Source organism: Synchiropus splendidus, chromosome 2 (genome assembly GCF_027744825.2).
Source record: "Synchiropus splendidus isolate RoL2022-P1 chromosome 2, RoL_Sspl_1.0, whole genome shotgun sequence".
NCBI classification, from domain to species: domain Eukaryota; kingdom Metazoa; phylum Chordata; class Actinopteri; order Syngnathiformes; family Callionymidae; genus Synchiropus; species Synchiropus splendidus.
In genome coordinates this window covers 8649048-8666323 of record NC_071335.1, presented here as the reverse complement: position 1 = coordinate 8666323, position 17276 = coordinate 8649048, and the positions used below count along the sequence as shown (strand labels likewise).

Below are 17276 nucleotides of genomic sequence, written 5' to 3'. Positions count from 1 at the left end.
TGCAGGAAAGACCCTGAACAAGATGGAGAGATTACTGGAATGTGTGTCTGTCATGCAATGGCAGAGAGACCTGTTAAACAGACAAAAATGGCAATTTTGGTGAAGCATGGCTAATTTCACTGGTCAAAAAGGTTCTGGTGTCCACCGTCAAGATTGTCATTCAACATCTCCAACCCTTTACCCTCTACTCATTTATCAGTTGTATTCATATTGTATGAGTTGTTGATTCTTGCGTAGGTTGTGTTTTTTGCCTAGCCACTATGTTCTCCCTTCTCTTTGTTCTATTACAGACAAAAACATTGATCTGAATATAATGAATCTTTTGACCAGCATCCTATGGTGTTGATTATGATAAGTTGCGTTAACACTGAGATTTCAACCGCACCACCCTTAGATACTATTAATAGCGTAAACGTCACTGACCAAACAGTATGCACACAACCATACTGGCATGCTATTGGCCGAAACAAAATGCATAAAATGTATCTCTTTAAAAATGTCTCTGAAAGCGGATGGGCAATATGGCAAAATATATCATGAGTTATTTCTTTTAAATCATTTTCAGTTTTATCGCAATTTCACAATTTGATTTTCTTATTCTAGTTTGGATAATTCCCAGACAAATCTTATACATTCTTTGCCTCGGCTTGCTTCGTAACTACAATTATTCTTTCTCTCATCACATTTTGGAGCGCATTTGTTCGATTCTGCATTTAGCTAACTTCTTAACCAAGGAGCAAACTTTGCTCGGTTACGAGTCAATCAAGTTTTGAAGTGAGACGTCACGTAAGCCGTTAGCTTTGCTAGCTCTGTGGTGCAGACAGTCTTTGGCGTCGTGGGTCTGACAAGGAGCACTCCATCCTTCTGCTGTCAAGGAGTGTGATCAAGTTAGAGTCACGTCAGGTTTGAAAACAACCAGTTACGCATTTGACCAGCTTCTTCACTGTGAGTGTGTGGGAAGAGGAGCACTGCTGCGACTGGTGACCGAATCAAAGCATCAGCATAGATCTAAGGTGAAAAGAAAGAATGTGACCGAATCCATGTCATCTCCTCGTGTTAGTAGATGGTCAACACATTGTTCATGATTGTTGATGATTTAATGTTATCATATCACCCACCTCTATCTCTGGAAAAATGAGCTGAAACTGGACCATTTCCCACAGCACACCTGACAGTCTCTCACAGCACACTAGTTGATAAAAACTGGTCTATGTATTGGTCTCAATTACTGTCGTGTACGTTTGCATAGATGAGTATTTTTGCTGCTCATGTCATGTCAACCAATTTATTACTAGAAATATGCTCAGAGAATTATTTCAGTTTCCAATTATTTCATTTCCAGTTCTGCATCAGGACCCAGGTGTTGTAGCACACTTCCAAAACGCAATCCCTTGAACTGCACTTCCTAAAAAAAAAATTCATAGTCAGCTTTTTGAGTTAATCTGAGTCAAACAGAGTGAAGCAAAAACAAAGGAGATCATGTATGAGAACAGTTTTAAAACACGCAATTTCCATGTCTTCATAGCAATAATGCCGTCCATTTTTTACTGATTAACTTGAGGAAAATTGCTCAGGTTTGTTCATTGTATAAAATAACAAAATATATAAAAATATATAAACATTAAATATAGCAAATGTCTATACCCTCGATCCATCGGATTATATTTGAAGAGGTTGTCCAACCCCGGCCGGGACTAGAATTGGTCCCAGCGAAGTGTGAAGACTCCGCTCCGGATTTTGCGGAAGTCCATCCGCGGGCTCTTCACAGATTCGCTGGTTTTCTGCTCCTGTCCTGATATCACTCCGCTGGCATGGTGGAGCAGTGGACCTGATTATTGTGATGGTGGCAGGCGGCAGTCTGTGTCTGCACACTTCCGCCACTGCTTCCACATCCGTGTTCAACACCGTCTGGACTCAAGTTGCCTCACAAGTGGACTAGCCAGGGCGCTTGCGTCTCCTCGGGTGCCTCAACGACATCTTCCCCAGGATTTCTTTCAGAACTAGCTAGTGGGAGATGCAAGTTCATAGGGAAACTACGGAGCCCGTTCGGTACAGGGAGCCAAACTTTTTCTCAAAGGACTGCACCGTGACACGGCCAGTGGACTGTTGCTGCCTCGCGGGACGGGTACCGAGTGCTGTGCTGTCCGCCGCCTGTTAACGCCGCTGATATATCGGGTTGTTTTGCGGTGCTATTGTGAGCAGCGTGGCGGCGGCTTTGTTGTTCAATTCCGAATGGGCTACGCTCGAGTTTCGCTCGGGCTGTCGGCTGTTCGTGCGATCAGGAGCCGTTTCTTTTGAAGCATTTCTCATGAAGGACGGCCAGTAATACATGGCTGCGGGACTCGCTGCCCTTTAAACCTCGGCGGTTGTTGCTCTTGGTTCCAACCTCTGTCCGGTCTCCGCGGGGGCCGCAGAGTGAGGCAGTGGCCAAGCTGTTCTGGAAGAAAAGTTCCTTCAAAATAGCAGCCATTCGGCCGAGTGATGGGGGACTTTGCCTCCCCCGCTGCCGGACCCAACGGCAGTATCTGCATCAACAACTCCATGAACCCGGGTGCCGGGAGCATGGTGCCTGCCGGTGCGGTGGGCATACCCAAACACAGCACCGTGGTGGAGAGGCTGAGGCAGCGGATAGAAGGCTGCAAGAGACACCACATCAGCTGTGAGACCAGGTACCAACAAGCCCGCGCCGAACAACTGGAGCTAGAGAGGAGGGAGACGGTCAGTCTCTACCAGCGGAGTCTGGAGCAAAGGTCCAAGAAGTCCGGCAGCAATAGCAGCAAGCAACCGCAGAGCAAGCAGACGGACTCTGACTCTGCGTCCACCACGGAACAGAGGAATAACACACTGATAGCGGTAAGGTTGTTCTCTGAGACACGCTGCTTCCAAACTTCCACACACTTGTGTTGACATCATGGCTCGCTATCCATATGATTTTGCGCTCTTCCAACGCCCACGACGAGACTTGCTGAGAATAGGAGTACTTCTGGTCGAGTAGGAATCCTCTTTTAAACCCAAGTGTAACTTTAGTGCATTTCTGGGTAGAATAAAGTGACGTGGCCAAGTAAAATCAGCGTAGTTGCATGGTTCGGGGTAATAGTCACATCCACAACTTTAATTGAACTCCTGAAGAATGCTATGGTAACTTCCCCTTTCTTGCAAACTGGTTTTATATGCAGAGTAACACAGGAAGCGTTAAGTAGTTCTCTGCTCGTGGTCTGTCGGTTCTGTAACATCCTCTTGACATAAACAACCAGCCCCCTGTGTGAAAACCAATCACAGTCTCCTGTATGAGAGCAACACGAAGGCTGCTTGTCTGTGTCTGTCACGTTTCCAGCGTTTCTATGCTGGAAGATGGGAAATGATGCAGTGATAAAACATGCTCTTTGGATGTGGTGTACTGTTCAGCATTATATAAATGCTATATTGATTATCAATTGGTATCAAGTGGGTAGTGGCATCACTGGGATGATCGCTATATTCTGCTGGGTTTTGAAAATGTGGAGTGCATTTGGCTGTTAACTCTCGGCTAATCTCTCAGCGTTTAATAATCTTCGATCCTCCCCTTGCTCCCACCACGTCCCCCTTTCAGACAAGACCAAAGGACACATGTAACAATTGTCACCATTGTTTCCCTCTTTTGTGGCTGCTGAGGTCTTGGGTCCCCTGCTTTTGAAATGCAAAATCGTCTTTAATTTCAGTTACTGCCGTAGACAATATTTAAGGGGCCAGCGAGCCTGACTAGCAGCTCCTGCTTGAGAGAGTCGCCATAATTTTTATGGAGCAAGACCTCCCATCGGCCCTTGTGGACATTAAACTGGACCGCCCATTAGCTGGCTGACAATAATGATCCAGGAATGGATGCCGCTTAAAGACACAGACCCCCCACTCCTTCTTCTCTGGGTCGTGATGTTCGTTCTCGAAACCACTCGCATGTCTTGTCTTTATTTGCTGAACAAGTTGATGGGTAGGCCTATTTCATGAATTTAAAAGATGCAATGTCAATGAGGATGTTGCTCACTGAAGGAAGGAGCGGCAGCTAGATGGCTGTATGCGTTCATAGCTGGAACAGTCTTCCTCAGAAACCCTCAATGATGCAGTAGCTCGTATATCTCATGCACAAATGCCCCCAGATCCTTTTTGTATTTGGGTTTGACTAAAAATTGCATTAAGGTGTACATTATGATGTGGTGACAAAATGTAATCATTTGTGATTACATTTTTGTAATCACAAAATGTAATCATTTTGTCACAAATTACAAAACGCTCCAGCCTGGTGACATGCGTTGCATGCAGATCGCAAGATCAAACTACTCCTTCAGTGAAATGGAATTGTATTGCTGTTGTCAATTTGAAACAGATTTAAAACTTCCTAACAAATATTGCTTCTGTTTTTATGTTACACTTGTCCTGAAATTATGGTGATTAGCCACAATCATCATTGGTCTCCAATCTTTGACAGGAAGCTGCTAACATGGTTGAGAACATGAGCCATACAAAGTTAGATCCCACTGAGGCAGCTTGAGTGTCAAAATACTTTCACCATATTGACTGGTCAATACTGTTCCTCATTGAGTTCAGTCATGATTTTGGGAGAATTCCAATTCCTTCCCTAATCCTCATCCTCAATCCTCAACCTCTGTCCTCAATCTTTAACCCTCAACCTCATTCCTCAAAACCAAGGGTTAAGAAACACTTCTGTTCCTTTAGAAATGTGACACTCTTTAATGCTGGTACGTCCTTAGCCTGTTGGGGGCAGCATTATGCCAAGCCCTGTTCTGTCTGTCAATTCAGAAGAAGAAGAAAAAGAAGGGGGAGGAGCTAGAGGCATTCATAGGATCAGCGACAATGCCGTCTGCAGCGGTGTTTGTTTTTTATGTCACCATTAACAAAGAAAATACTTCAATGGCATCTTTGATTCTATGGAAGGGATTCTGGGTATTCCTCGATACCAAGGGAGCTCGTGGAGGTCCTCAGATTGAAAAAGCTACGTGCCGCAATCGTGTTCCACAATTTTACTTCCTAACAACTGAGACAGCCCACGCTCCTTGCCAGAATGTGCGTTTTTGTGGATTGAGGATTAAGGAAGGAACTGGAACGCACCCTTTGTTTCTCTAAATCAGGGGTCAGCAGAACCCAGCTCTAGAGCTGCATGCAGCTCTTAAACGAACTCCTAGTGGCTTTCAAATATGGTTTCTGTAAGACGACAGACATTCTTAACATGTAAAATGTGTATAATAAATATTACATTTCAACATTTCCTTCAACAAAGATTTCCGTCATAGCCTGAGACAAGTTTTGGCAGGGCGCAGTGCCAACCAGGTGGCTGTTGTAAACAAATTGGCAAGTGCACTATGGACCGTGGATCGTAAAGGGAAAAAGGGAAATATTGTGAATGAGAACAGAGGTTTAAAGAAAGAGTGGACCAAATCATATGCTTTCATACAAACGGCATTCGTGTGGTGCGTCATTCTCTGAAGGATGTGCTACAGGGAAACAAATGATCATATATTTGTAGCCATAATCATTTCGATAGTAGGCTAGTGGGGGTATGTACCAAACTCAGGTTCTTTTATGGCACTGACTGAAATGTCTTGGTGGTAGCGATTAGGGATGGGCGATAAGTCACGATATACCGCCAAAAACAATTTCTGCCATGAGAATTCTGCATATCACGATGAATTCGATAAACACGCAGCTCATTAGGTGCATTTGACTTGCATACATGAATAAGACGAGACCGTGACGGCATGCCGTGCTCTCTATCTCCGTGATGTTTGACAGCCGACACCGGCGTGCGACAGTTGTGGAGAGTTTGGTTGACTTTGGTTCATGATCATAGTTTTATACTCATTTTTAATACAGGAAACTTTCGATGACACTGGTTGACTCTGAGTCTCTCGATCGGTGTTTATTTCATTTGATGGACGCGGTCATCTGCCTTGGTTCACTGATCACGAACACACTAATGGGCAGCGCTAATGCTACCACCTTGCATCAGTTAGGGACCATCACCAAATTCTGAAATGGTAGAATTAGTGAATTAGTGAAATCTTCAATAAGGCAATGGAAAAAGAACCATTTTAGAAGAGAGAATTGTCAAAAGGTTTTTCATCACACTAAAAGGACTGACGGTTTATATAATGATTTTGTGAATAGAATACAATACAATATTATATTGAAACATAAACAAATAATGATGTTGGAGAGAAAGTCCACAAATAAGTTTCATCCTAAAACAGTTTCAAGAGAGACTGTAATATGTACAACTCATGGAAGAGAATGAAAATGTATTGAAAAAATGTAAAATGTAATGATAATTATCGTTACTGCTGAAATGACATTTGTCATGATCATATTTTTTTGTCCATATCGCCCAAGCCTCGTAGCGAGTATCATAAGGCATTCTATACTTCGGTGCCAGGTTTCTGTACACTGACGGATGGCTCTCAAGTCTCACACATTCATTGTCTGACATGCTTTATAATCATCTCTCACATAAGACGGGGCATTTCTCAACCGTTCACTGAGTGTCAGTGCAATTTAAATGCTGCGAAACATTCAGCAAGTAGAGGCTCTAGAGCAGGATCTGCGAGGAGAACCACTGGAGTCCGCTCATGTTCAGAAGTTGGTTTCTCTGTTTTTATCACTTTGTTTTCCCTGTTAGAAGTTGCACCTGTTTGCTCAATACGTGTCTATAGTAGGCAAATTAAAAGTGGGACTGAGGGGGTGACAGATATACCCGATGGAGTTGTGTCTGCACTAAAGTAGAGAGAGAAACGGACTGCTGCACCTCAGATGAGATGAGAAATGGAGAAAACGGTGTCGTGTGTGAAAGAGAGTCATTCCTCTCAGTGTTTATTTTATATCCATCAGCAGAGCAGGTAGCACAAGTAGCTCAAGAAGAGTCCTCTACCGGTGATTTCTGAGTACAGTGACATATGATAGTGGACATAAGGCAAGTCCCATATTATGATAGAATTGATTTGTGGTTTGTACAATAATTTTGTGAATATTAAGATTGATATTCACATTTGTAACATTCCCTCAATAGCATGGTTGTAGACAAACTCCAGCAATGCAAAGAACAGGTTTGAAAACTTAGTAAGTGATATGTCTCATCTTTTCGCTGAACTCTGTTAGTTGACCGTTTCGCATGGCTATATTATTAACTAAACTTGTGTCTTGTATTTTTTATTTTCATAATTGATTGCTCAATGAAGCACTTCCCTCAATACGCACACATGCGTGCAGCTGCTGTGGACATCCATTCATTCATTCAAGTCTTTAGCCGCTGCCATATTATCATTATGACTGGCACTGCATGTGACGTCATTGTGAGCACTAAACACACGTTCAAATGCCTGGATAGGGAATTATTCACTGATGCCCAATCCACTTTTAGAGGCTGGGTCGATACCCGATTTTCAGTGACAAATTTTTTCTTTTCTTTTTTTTTTTTTTTGTCAATACATTTTTGGGGGAGAGGAGCAGATTCATGCCAATCCGAGTACTGCAGCCCAATTTATCGAACCATGTCTCTCTGGCAAGGATCATTAAACAGTTTTTTTTCTTGTTTATACTTTTTTTTTGCCCTTTTTACTCATCCCTACTATACATGTGTTCAAACGGCTTAAATAACTTCCACTACGTGCTTGTTTCATGTTGTCTGTAGGGTGTATTGTGTTTTCATGAGCATCCTATAAGGGTTTAATGGTTCTCAGACACACCCAAGTTGGGGCAAGGACTAACCTGTAATTATGGAGAGTGTGCTTTCAAAGCAACTATTAGAGAGAAGGGACTTTGCATTTTCCCACCATAATGAGTGGTTAGATGGAGAAACTTCAGACCACTTCTCAGCCATCACTGCATTGACTTAATGATTTCTTTTTATTGTAGATGCTACATAGCATGTCCTGCTAAATAAAATGAGTTAAGTGTTCTGTGGGAGATGTAAGTGATGATACAATTAAGATAGCATATCTTTTTTTAAGCAAACTGTTGGTGACGCCAGTTAGCTTCTAATGTGATACTCTGGCCGTGGCATGTTATTCGAAGCTACGGTATCATCCAAATGGTCATACTCCAGCTCACAATGCATACTCATTAACAGTGAAGGGAACAGAGATATTCAGATTTGGTATATAGTGCGCATGGGTAGGTATAGGTAACAGAAATGGTAACATTTATGAATGTCAAAAAAATAAGAAGAAAATGTCCATTACCTGTTTCTTGTATGAGCTTTTAACTAAACACCCTAATCATTTCCAATCTGATATTATGATATTGTATTAGTGATTAGATCGATCAGGACCTGAAACATATCAATATGCTTCTCTCCGTCGTTCTGATATATTAGTATCTGCCGTTTTTTTTTTTCATTTGAAAACTGTGGCTATACCAGTTGGTTTGTTTGTGACCAACTTTCGGGATTTGTTTATTAGCCGACTCCCCGAAACAATCAGGATCAAAGGCGTTGGTTCTAAGTTGTCTTCCATTTTTAAATGGACACCTACAGCCAGCTGCAGGAGATGTCTGTGCTTTGATTGAAGCTGTATAGCAGCTTACATTGACACCACACGGAACAGCCAACAAGATATTTTGCTTGTGATGACATTGATGCACATCACAGGATCTCACTTAGTGCAACACTGAGACAAATATGCAATTACTTTCTACTACTACTTTCAATTGCTACTTTGAATTCAACACAACCAACTTTGGTGGTGGTGTAATTTCATGCATATTTAGGCATTGTTGGCACCCTTAAACTCGTATTGAAACACTAACACACTCTTAACTTTCCAATAATCCAGAGAACATAAGAGAAGAGGAGAAAAATGTGCTGCAGAACTCTTGGTGAAATCTCTCGAGTGAAATTTTTCAACCTGATGTATGTATGATGTGGCTTAGAAAAGGGAAAGGCTCTCAAATAAGTGGGTGTTTGGACACTGTAAATCACAGAGACAAATACACCCACATTGAATTCTCCATCAGGGGTCTCAAAACTTGACTTGGGGACTGCCAGAGTCAAAGGTTTGCACGCTGGCGGAGAATGAGGTTTTTGCCATTAATCATCATTGGTAATTTTACATCATTGTATTTATTTTCATTGATGATGATGCATTGACTTCATGTCAATGTGAACCTCTTGATCTACGGGAAGGGCTCCTTTTAAAAAGATGGCTAGCACCAGATAACGTTCAACATTTCAAGATAAAATATAAGTCCTCACCTCAAATGTGCATCGCATGGTTTTTCACTATAATTAAGATGCTCTCTGAGAAGAAGAAAATTGAATTGTGTTGGATTGCCATTGTGCCCGGGCCCACAAGCTATGGTAACCATAAATGGAAACGTTACAATGCAACGGTGAATAAAAATGCAAGCGACAGTGTTGCTATATTTAAGTATTGCTGTGTTTAAGATGGGGGTGCAAAATCCCATTCCGAGAGTCATAAATGGCCCATGGACCACAAGTTTGAAACACCTTGCTTTAGAACCTTGGCCAAAATAGTGGCCAAGGTTCCGGTGCTGGATTGAGACGTGGTGAATTATCATATTCAGCGAAAAGACTGCGCGGAAACTTCCTTTTCACTGAAGTATGATGAGACTATGATTTGGAGCATTACACAGGCACTGATTAAAACTTTAGGGTGTCCGTCTGAAAGAGAAGTGGGCGTCCAATTTTTCATGTTTTGCAGTTCAGGGCGTCCACGGGATGCCCAGACGCCCCTCTCGCTAAAAGCCTGGTACTGGGTTTTTAATAGCTTTATATAAGATGCAAGGAAATGAGGAACAAACAAGGGCTAGATATGAAAATTTGTCTGAATGTAGTCCCATAAAAACCTAGTCAGTTTAAGTATGCCAGAGGACGCAGGTTAGCAACCCAATAATGAAGGTCGAAGTTGGGAAGGACCTGTCCCCCTGTTGATTTGGGCCTTTGAAGGTGACTCTTATTTAATCGTGGTCCTTTGCCCCGCTGTATATAGGAGGAAATGACTGCGTTGAGGGTTTGAAAAAAAATGATCGAGGAATAAATAAAGGTAGAGTCTGAAGTGGACACTGATATTTAGGGAGAATTGTCATTTTAAGTGAATTGATACATCTGCATTGGTGACTAGTGTGTTTGTTTAGTCTGATGACGCAATTCAATATAATTTTCATCAAAAAGATCTTTGTGCTTTCTTGTGACTGAGAAAGGTGATTCAGAGAGATCCAAAAGTTCACCCCAATTGTTAATTGGAAAGAGGTCACTTTTGTTAAAATTTATTTTATATCCAGAAAGTGTGCCAAAAAAAATGGTGATATGGTGATAGAGATATGATTGGATGGGAGATGAAAAGCAGCAAGTTATCAGCATAAAGTGAGACCTTATGTTCTAGATTGCCCCTCCAGGTGCCAGATGTATCCTGATGCAGGCTTTTAGTTAGACGGGCGTCAACAACACATTCGGGAGCCTCTTCAGAAGCAGAATAGATTATATCGATTAGTTGTCTTGTGTTAAAGTATGAGTCTTTTACAAAACCTGTTTGGTCTTTGGCTATGATTTGTGAAATGATGTTTTCCAGTCTGGAGGCAAGGACCTTAGCCAAAGTCTTATCATCTGTATGAAGAAGAGAAATCGGCCTATATGAGCCACATTCACTTGGATCTTTGCCGGGTTTTGCGATGAGGGTAATATATGCTTCTAAGAATGGTAATGGGAGACGACCATACTGGTGGGAGTCTAACAAAACTGAATTAAGTAAAAGGGCGAGTGACCGTGAAAGTTTCTTGAAAATTGAAGGACTGCAAATTCCTTCACTGTTCCATTCCATTCATTTTCCTGAATGGTAATGAGGGATCAGACTGGTCTCATCCAGAATCTGTATCGGGCCCTTATAGCAATGTTGACCATGTAGAAATACCAATCCTACCAAATTTCCAATCAATGAGTTGAGTCTGTGTTTCAGTTGTTCTGCTGTAATTTCTATCCCAATGGCTGCTCTGCCAGTTGTGGAATGCATTCGCTGAACAGTGGTGCATTTTTAAAGTGATGCCTACGATCAGGAAATCCATTCCACAGTTTGCAACTATTTACATGCATTTCGCACCAGTGGGCTGAAACTTGTCTTACAATCACGTCTGCTGCCTTAGGTCTGCAACTATTATTTTAAGAATGGGATGTTCCATCGATTATTGATTATAAACAAAATCTGCACTTCATATCATTTTAACAATTCCTGTTCTATTTTTGACTGACTTACTGATTCTCCATTGGGAAAAAGGGACGAGAAAAGGTCAGTTAGTATCAATATATTTGGGTATTGTTTACATTTTAGATAAAACAATGTTGTTGAAAGCATCACCTCAATATTATTTTTCTAACACTAATCAAGTTATCAAGTTATTCACAACACTCAATGATTTATTTCAACCCCTCAGTGTAGCTATACACCTAGACTTAAGATACAAGCTTGTCCATCCACCCTGCCATATAAATTTCTCTCCCCCTAAGATTTTTGTATGGCAGAGGAAACACATGTGGCACTTGTAATGTAAAGTCTTCTGTTTTTTTTTTTTTTTTTTGATGTTGAAAAGTTTGCATGTTCACATTTTATGAATTGGGGAGTTTGACTTCCCTGGGCAAATACGTAATGAACTGCTGTTACCTAATGGTCTGTGTTGCTGCAGGATTTTGTGTACTATGTGCGCCTTGTTAGCTGCTCTCAAACACTGTAGCGCGGGACAGTCTGCCTTCAGCTCTGCTTGCTCCCTGGCACCAACCTCGCCCAGGAATGTCTCTCTCTCACATGCAGACTAGTACACACTCACTGTTGTCCTACTCCACACTTGGCAGCAGAGGCCATAGTGTGGGCGGCTGAGTGTTCATCAATCCGAGGTCTTCCTCCCTTCGCCCTTCCTATGAGCACGGCTTCTCTTGTTTCAGCTTTAGTAAAGTGCTAATGTAGCGTAGATGGTCTTGGTGGCTCTTGCCTTGTTAATGTCAGCTGGGACTGCTGCCCAAGAGCTATATTTAAACCTCTGAGCTGGCATGGAGCTGACGCTCCCCATTATGCTCTCTCTCACTCACACACACACACACACACACACACACACACACACACACGCACACACTCACAGAGTGTGACGTCGCCATGTTGACTTGACATCATCAGCATGCTGTTTCGTCCACCTCTCTGTTCTGTCTTCACAGAAGTGCTTTCATTTTTGTGTGCCATGCTTCTTTTTGGTTTGTTGCTTTTTCATGTTGACATTTGCTGCTTTCACACCGGTGCTTAAATTTCTATGCACACATACTGGATGTTTTTGATTTGGTGAGGCCATGACCACATTCCCCTCCTCCCACGCTTTTGAAATATTCTACAAGAACACACACACTCAACACAGCTTGACTTCTCCCTCTGTTTAAAATGTTGTCATTTTCTGAGGTATTTCAGAAAGCGATTGTTTTGGTGTCCTGATCCAAAAGTAAACTTCTGGACTAAATTGTAGTACGATGATGGTTCTCCACATTGGTTGTTTGACACCAGATGGTGTCACATTTCCGACGCAAACAAAAGCAATACCAGATAAATTTTGCCTGTAAATGTACCCACCCACTTTACAGGTGTTGGTCTGATGATTTTTTTTGCCTACGAAACAGAAATGCTAGTTTATTTCGCAAGGAAGGGACATTCTGTTATTGTCTGTGCAGTGACAAGATGCATTGTAGTCTTACGAGATCACATGTGATGAAATTAGAGTGGAGACATCACAATAAGTGGAAAATACAACCCCGACAAGGAAGTGGACAAGATGATGGTAGTTTCATTACTTATTTAATTTTTCACTGAAGAATCCTGAAAGAAACATAAGTAAATGACAGGAATACAACCCGCGGAACTAAAGTTTCCTGCCCATACACCTAAATGAACAGACAAGGTGAGAATGGCTGGTTCCGCATCACGGTTCAGGAACTTGAACTGTGACCAAAACTGCCTGATAATCTTTGTGTGTCCCCCCCTCAAGTGAATGTTTTGTCTGAAGGTTAACACTTTGCCTGGTTGTTATGCAGTTGTTGTGAGCTCTGGTATTCCAGCTGCGTACTGAAGTTCAATAATCTTTTCAGTAACACAAAGTAGACCACTTGTTGATGTTGTGCAGGTTATTGATTCTTATTTTTTTTTCTCTCATCATTGAATGCTTGTGCGGGTAAAATTTCTGGACGAACAACAGTACTGGCCATCCATCATTGTTAACAAACACTGAGCATGTCTATAATAACCCGAAAACTTCATGGCCTAAAACGTTCATTTTCCAATTTCCGGGGCTGTAACTGTGGGTCTGAAACTGCAGGCTTGAAAATGTGGTGGTGTGCGCTGGCATTTTGTACAGCTTCTTCAAGAAAGCAGTAGAACAGCAAAGCGACAACATTGAAGGGCCGCTTCTTCCCTGTAAAAGCCTACAGCTCTCTGCATGCAATAAGAGCCGGCACCTGATTGCAGTGACTCTCCAGAACTGTACACCTTTTTCAGTTTAGTTACTTTCCACCCATTGACTCGACTCATTTCTCTCTGCCATTCCATCTTTGTATAAATCTATATTTATATGATATTATTTTGTCCATCACAGAATGTGCAACATTTTGTTGTGTTTGAGTGCATTCCCAACTAGGGATGCTCCGATCAAGATTTTTGCTGCAGATCACAGAGACTGATCAGCCAGAGGGCAGATGACAATGAATTTTTAATCAAAATGACGAGACCTTCTGTGTACATGATGTGAAAAAATGAAACTACCGAACACGCTGAAATCGGCTGATCAAGATCGGAACATCCCTATTCACAATAAAATCTCAAGTACTGATCTGGAAAAAACTTTCTGAAATGATTGTTGCTTCACACAACTTATTGAGCTGATCACATCTTGAAACCTGGTGAGTGTGCATCTGTGTGACACTTAAACCAAGCTGGGTTAACTCCGCCATACTGGCTGCTGGGATGGAATCAAGGCTCAACATTATCTGATCACTCTGTAGAGGAGTGGGCAAAATTTTTTGGTTGTCTCCAACCCATTAAGACGGCAAGAAAATTCTGCAACTGAAACCTGACATACCACTCCTCTAAAGTGAAAACATCACAAAGCTCATCAAGAGAGGGCCAAGGGTTTGCAATGTCAACAGTGAAAAGTGGCTACTTCGATCCTGTTTCATATGTTTGATATCATCAGCATGTAAATGCAATATGTTTAAAAATATCAAACGGTGCCAAGCCTTTGACTGGTGGCATGCATGTACACATACAGCTTGACCTTGTTGAATATTAACCAATTGAAATGCAGTAAGTTACTGTGAAAGATAGAAACATGCACCTGTCCCTTACAATATTTTCTGTGTGGAGTTGGCACACAACTCTGCATGTTGTTGTGTGCGGCCTGTCCAGGCCGAACTGACAGCAGCTCTTCTTTTCGACTGCTCCGATCTGGAAGCCTGCGATGGAGCTGACGCAGCTTCGAAGATGTACGGTTATGATGATGAGGCATGCTTTGTTGCACCAAACATCCAGGTGAAAATGCTCCAATACTTATGATAGTTTCTGTCCGTTTTCGCCTCCACCATACTCGTCTCCCTCTTCACTTGTTGCTTGCATGTTGTGACTTGAGTGTGCGGATTGAAAAAAAACAACCTATTTTGTTGTTGTTCAGTACTCAAATTATTCAAGTAATTGTCTCACCCCATGTTTGCACATTATTTATATAATATATAATTTATTTAATAATTATCTTCCATTATTTATATAAGCAAAATCCGGCTGTATTCCCAGATATTGTTTACCAATAATACAAGTTCCACTTCGTGAAGGAGTATGTTGTCAGTTACATTAAACACAAGATGAAATTTTGCTGTTTTGTGTTCTGCCAAAAAAAAAAAAAAAAAACACAAGTTGAAAGTTGAAGTTGTTGGTTTCATAACCTACTCTATAATATATCTTATATATATCTATATATATCTATTCAAACTGTTTTACACACAGTGAGTGGATGAAAAGAAAATTAAGCATGGTGTCATGAGATTACCATGCACTAGTGAAGAGTACAGTGATGGGCTGTGTCTTCAGCAGGAAAAACGGTATGTTCAGTGTTGCAGTGAAGCTGACTCAAGAATGTGGTGACAGAAAAAGCTCATTCAGACGTGTAATGTCCATAAAGACCTCCTCTGCCCCCCTGCTTTGTCTCCTCACTGCAGGCATCATCTCCCTGTTACAGTCAGTTCGACTTGTTTTTGCCTGAGTGCTGTTAACTTGAACTAAATACACCGTCAGCAGCCTGGGCCATACATCACTTCCTGAATGATTCCAAAAATAGAATCAACAACGATCCAAACCAAGGAAAAACACCAGCTGGTTGTCCCCCAACTACACTCACTTTCTCCTTTCCTCCTTGTGCTTTAGCCGTTCTATCAACAATTCTTTTAGTCACTATGTTGATCCCAAAATACAATTGTGGTCAGACTGTGCGCATTCTGAGTCAGAGGAACATTAATGAATATCATGTTACACTTTCTGTTATGTGTGTTATATTTTTAAAGACAATCTTGCATCTCCTGTCTTGAAATTAAGGTAGCTTTGTGAAACTACTACACTGCACATTGTTTCTTTCACACAGACGAAGGCAGACCTACATGAAATGACCTTTTAACTTAGGAAATCTATGTTGCTTCACTGTATGTGGTAAAAGGCCACTCATATTGATGCTTGTTATGAATGTTGGAGGGTCGACACAAATAGCTAGAGTTAAGACAGGACTAAAAAAATCCTGACTCGACCGGATCAACCAGACAAACTACATTCTTTTCCCCCACAATTACCAGTTAAGAATTTCTCTGACATTTTCTGTAACTTTTTACTGAACTAAAATGTTTTGGTAATTGAGTTATGTCTTTTATTTGTGGGTTATATTGTTATATTGTCTTTTTAAAATCGTTATCATGATATAGTAGTCATATTTTTCAGATTATGGTGTTGAAATAGTAATATTAATCGTTTTTTTTTAATCATCTGTAACAGCTTCTGCTCTTTGAGTTTTTATGTATTTTCTGTTTGATTTGCTGTTGTATTTTTTGTCTTGTTTTGGGGTGGATATGCTGGACCCAACGTGGACAGTACCCTCGCGCCTGGAGACTCTGCTATTGTGTGATTGTCCACACTACGGAACACAGTCAGCATTACATCCTAACTCCTTGCTGGTCATGCGACCTAACTGAGCCAGGAGGAACACACGAGGGAGTCGCACTGGAGCTGGGCATCAAGTGAGGCCACCATTGTGGAGTCTCTGTCCAGCAACATCAATGATGACAGCCTGATGAACGACGAGCTGTCAGCGATAGTCCAGCATTTAAGGGAGAGTGAGGCATGATGCTAGCGAGCCATGGCTAGTGGCAGATGTGGCCTCCGTGCTAGACAGTGTCCTGCTCTCGTTCCATGACTTCTCTCACCATGTCAGTGCTGGGTTGCACATTTTATCCACCCTTGCTGTATGAGGGACTAATTCCATCGTTCCTTCCTGCTGACTGCTATCACAGTGGTGGTGACTCGACTCACTGTCCATTCTTGGCATTTGTTAGATTTTATTTTAGTATATTGCGTAGATGGCCACATGGCGGTCACATGGCAGTCTCGCCTTGCATGCTCACTAGGTTAGTTGGACACTCTAAAATTGTCCCCAAGTGTGTGTGTGCGCGTGGGTTTGAGCGTGCTCCCTGCAATGGACCGGCGACCTGTCCAGGGTGTATTCCCGCCTCTCGCTCAATAACTGCTGGGATAGGCTGCAGCATCCCCCTCAACGCTGAACAGGACTAAGCGGTGGTTAATTGACGACGTATGTATATTGCATTGTTTTTGTTATGATGTTAATTTTTTTCTTTCTCTAGTGTCGATTATCCGTTTTGTCTGTTTAGTATATTTCTGTCCTTTTCTGGTGCAGTCAGAAACTTTTCTGGAAATGTGACTGAACTGGGGATGCAACGATTTGTTGATGATGCGTTGCGGTTTTTGTAAACACACACAGCCCGTGTGATGAGCATTGAGAACTGGTTGTTATTCTGAAGCAATGAAAAATTATCTGATTCTCTGGAATCATTAAGATATGCTAATTTCTGTTCCTTTAATTGGTTCCTGACTGAGGTCCGACTCAACTGGCTGCCGCTGTTGCGAGCCCCCGGCTCCACATCACCTCCACCGGCTGACTGCAGCACTCACAGTCACAGAGGAGTTGGAGCAACAACGGGCCATAGTGCT

At 41.9% G+C, this 17276-nt stretch overlaps 1 protein-coding gene across 1 annotated transcript in view; it reads left to right on the top strand.

The window, feature by feature from the left end:
* The first annotated feature begins 1782 nt into the window (after nucleotides 1–1782).
* The window catches only part of LOC128753383 (mastermind-like protein 3), a 78045-nt gene continuing 62551 nt past the window's right edge, over nucleotides 1783–17276 (top strand). Inside the window, exon 1 of the mRNA XM_053855035.1 lies at nucleotides 1783–2853. Within this exon, the coding sequence (XP_053711010.1) occupies nucleotides 2482–2853 (372 nt within the window). The 5' untranslated portion in view covers nucleotides 1783–2481. The remainder of the gene's footprint in view (nucleotides 2854–17276) is intronic.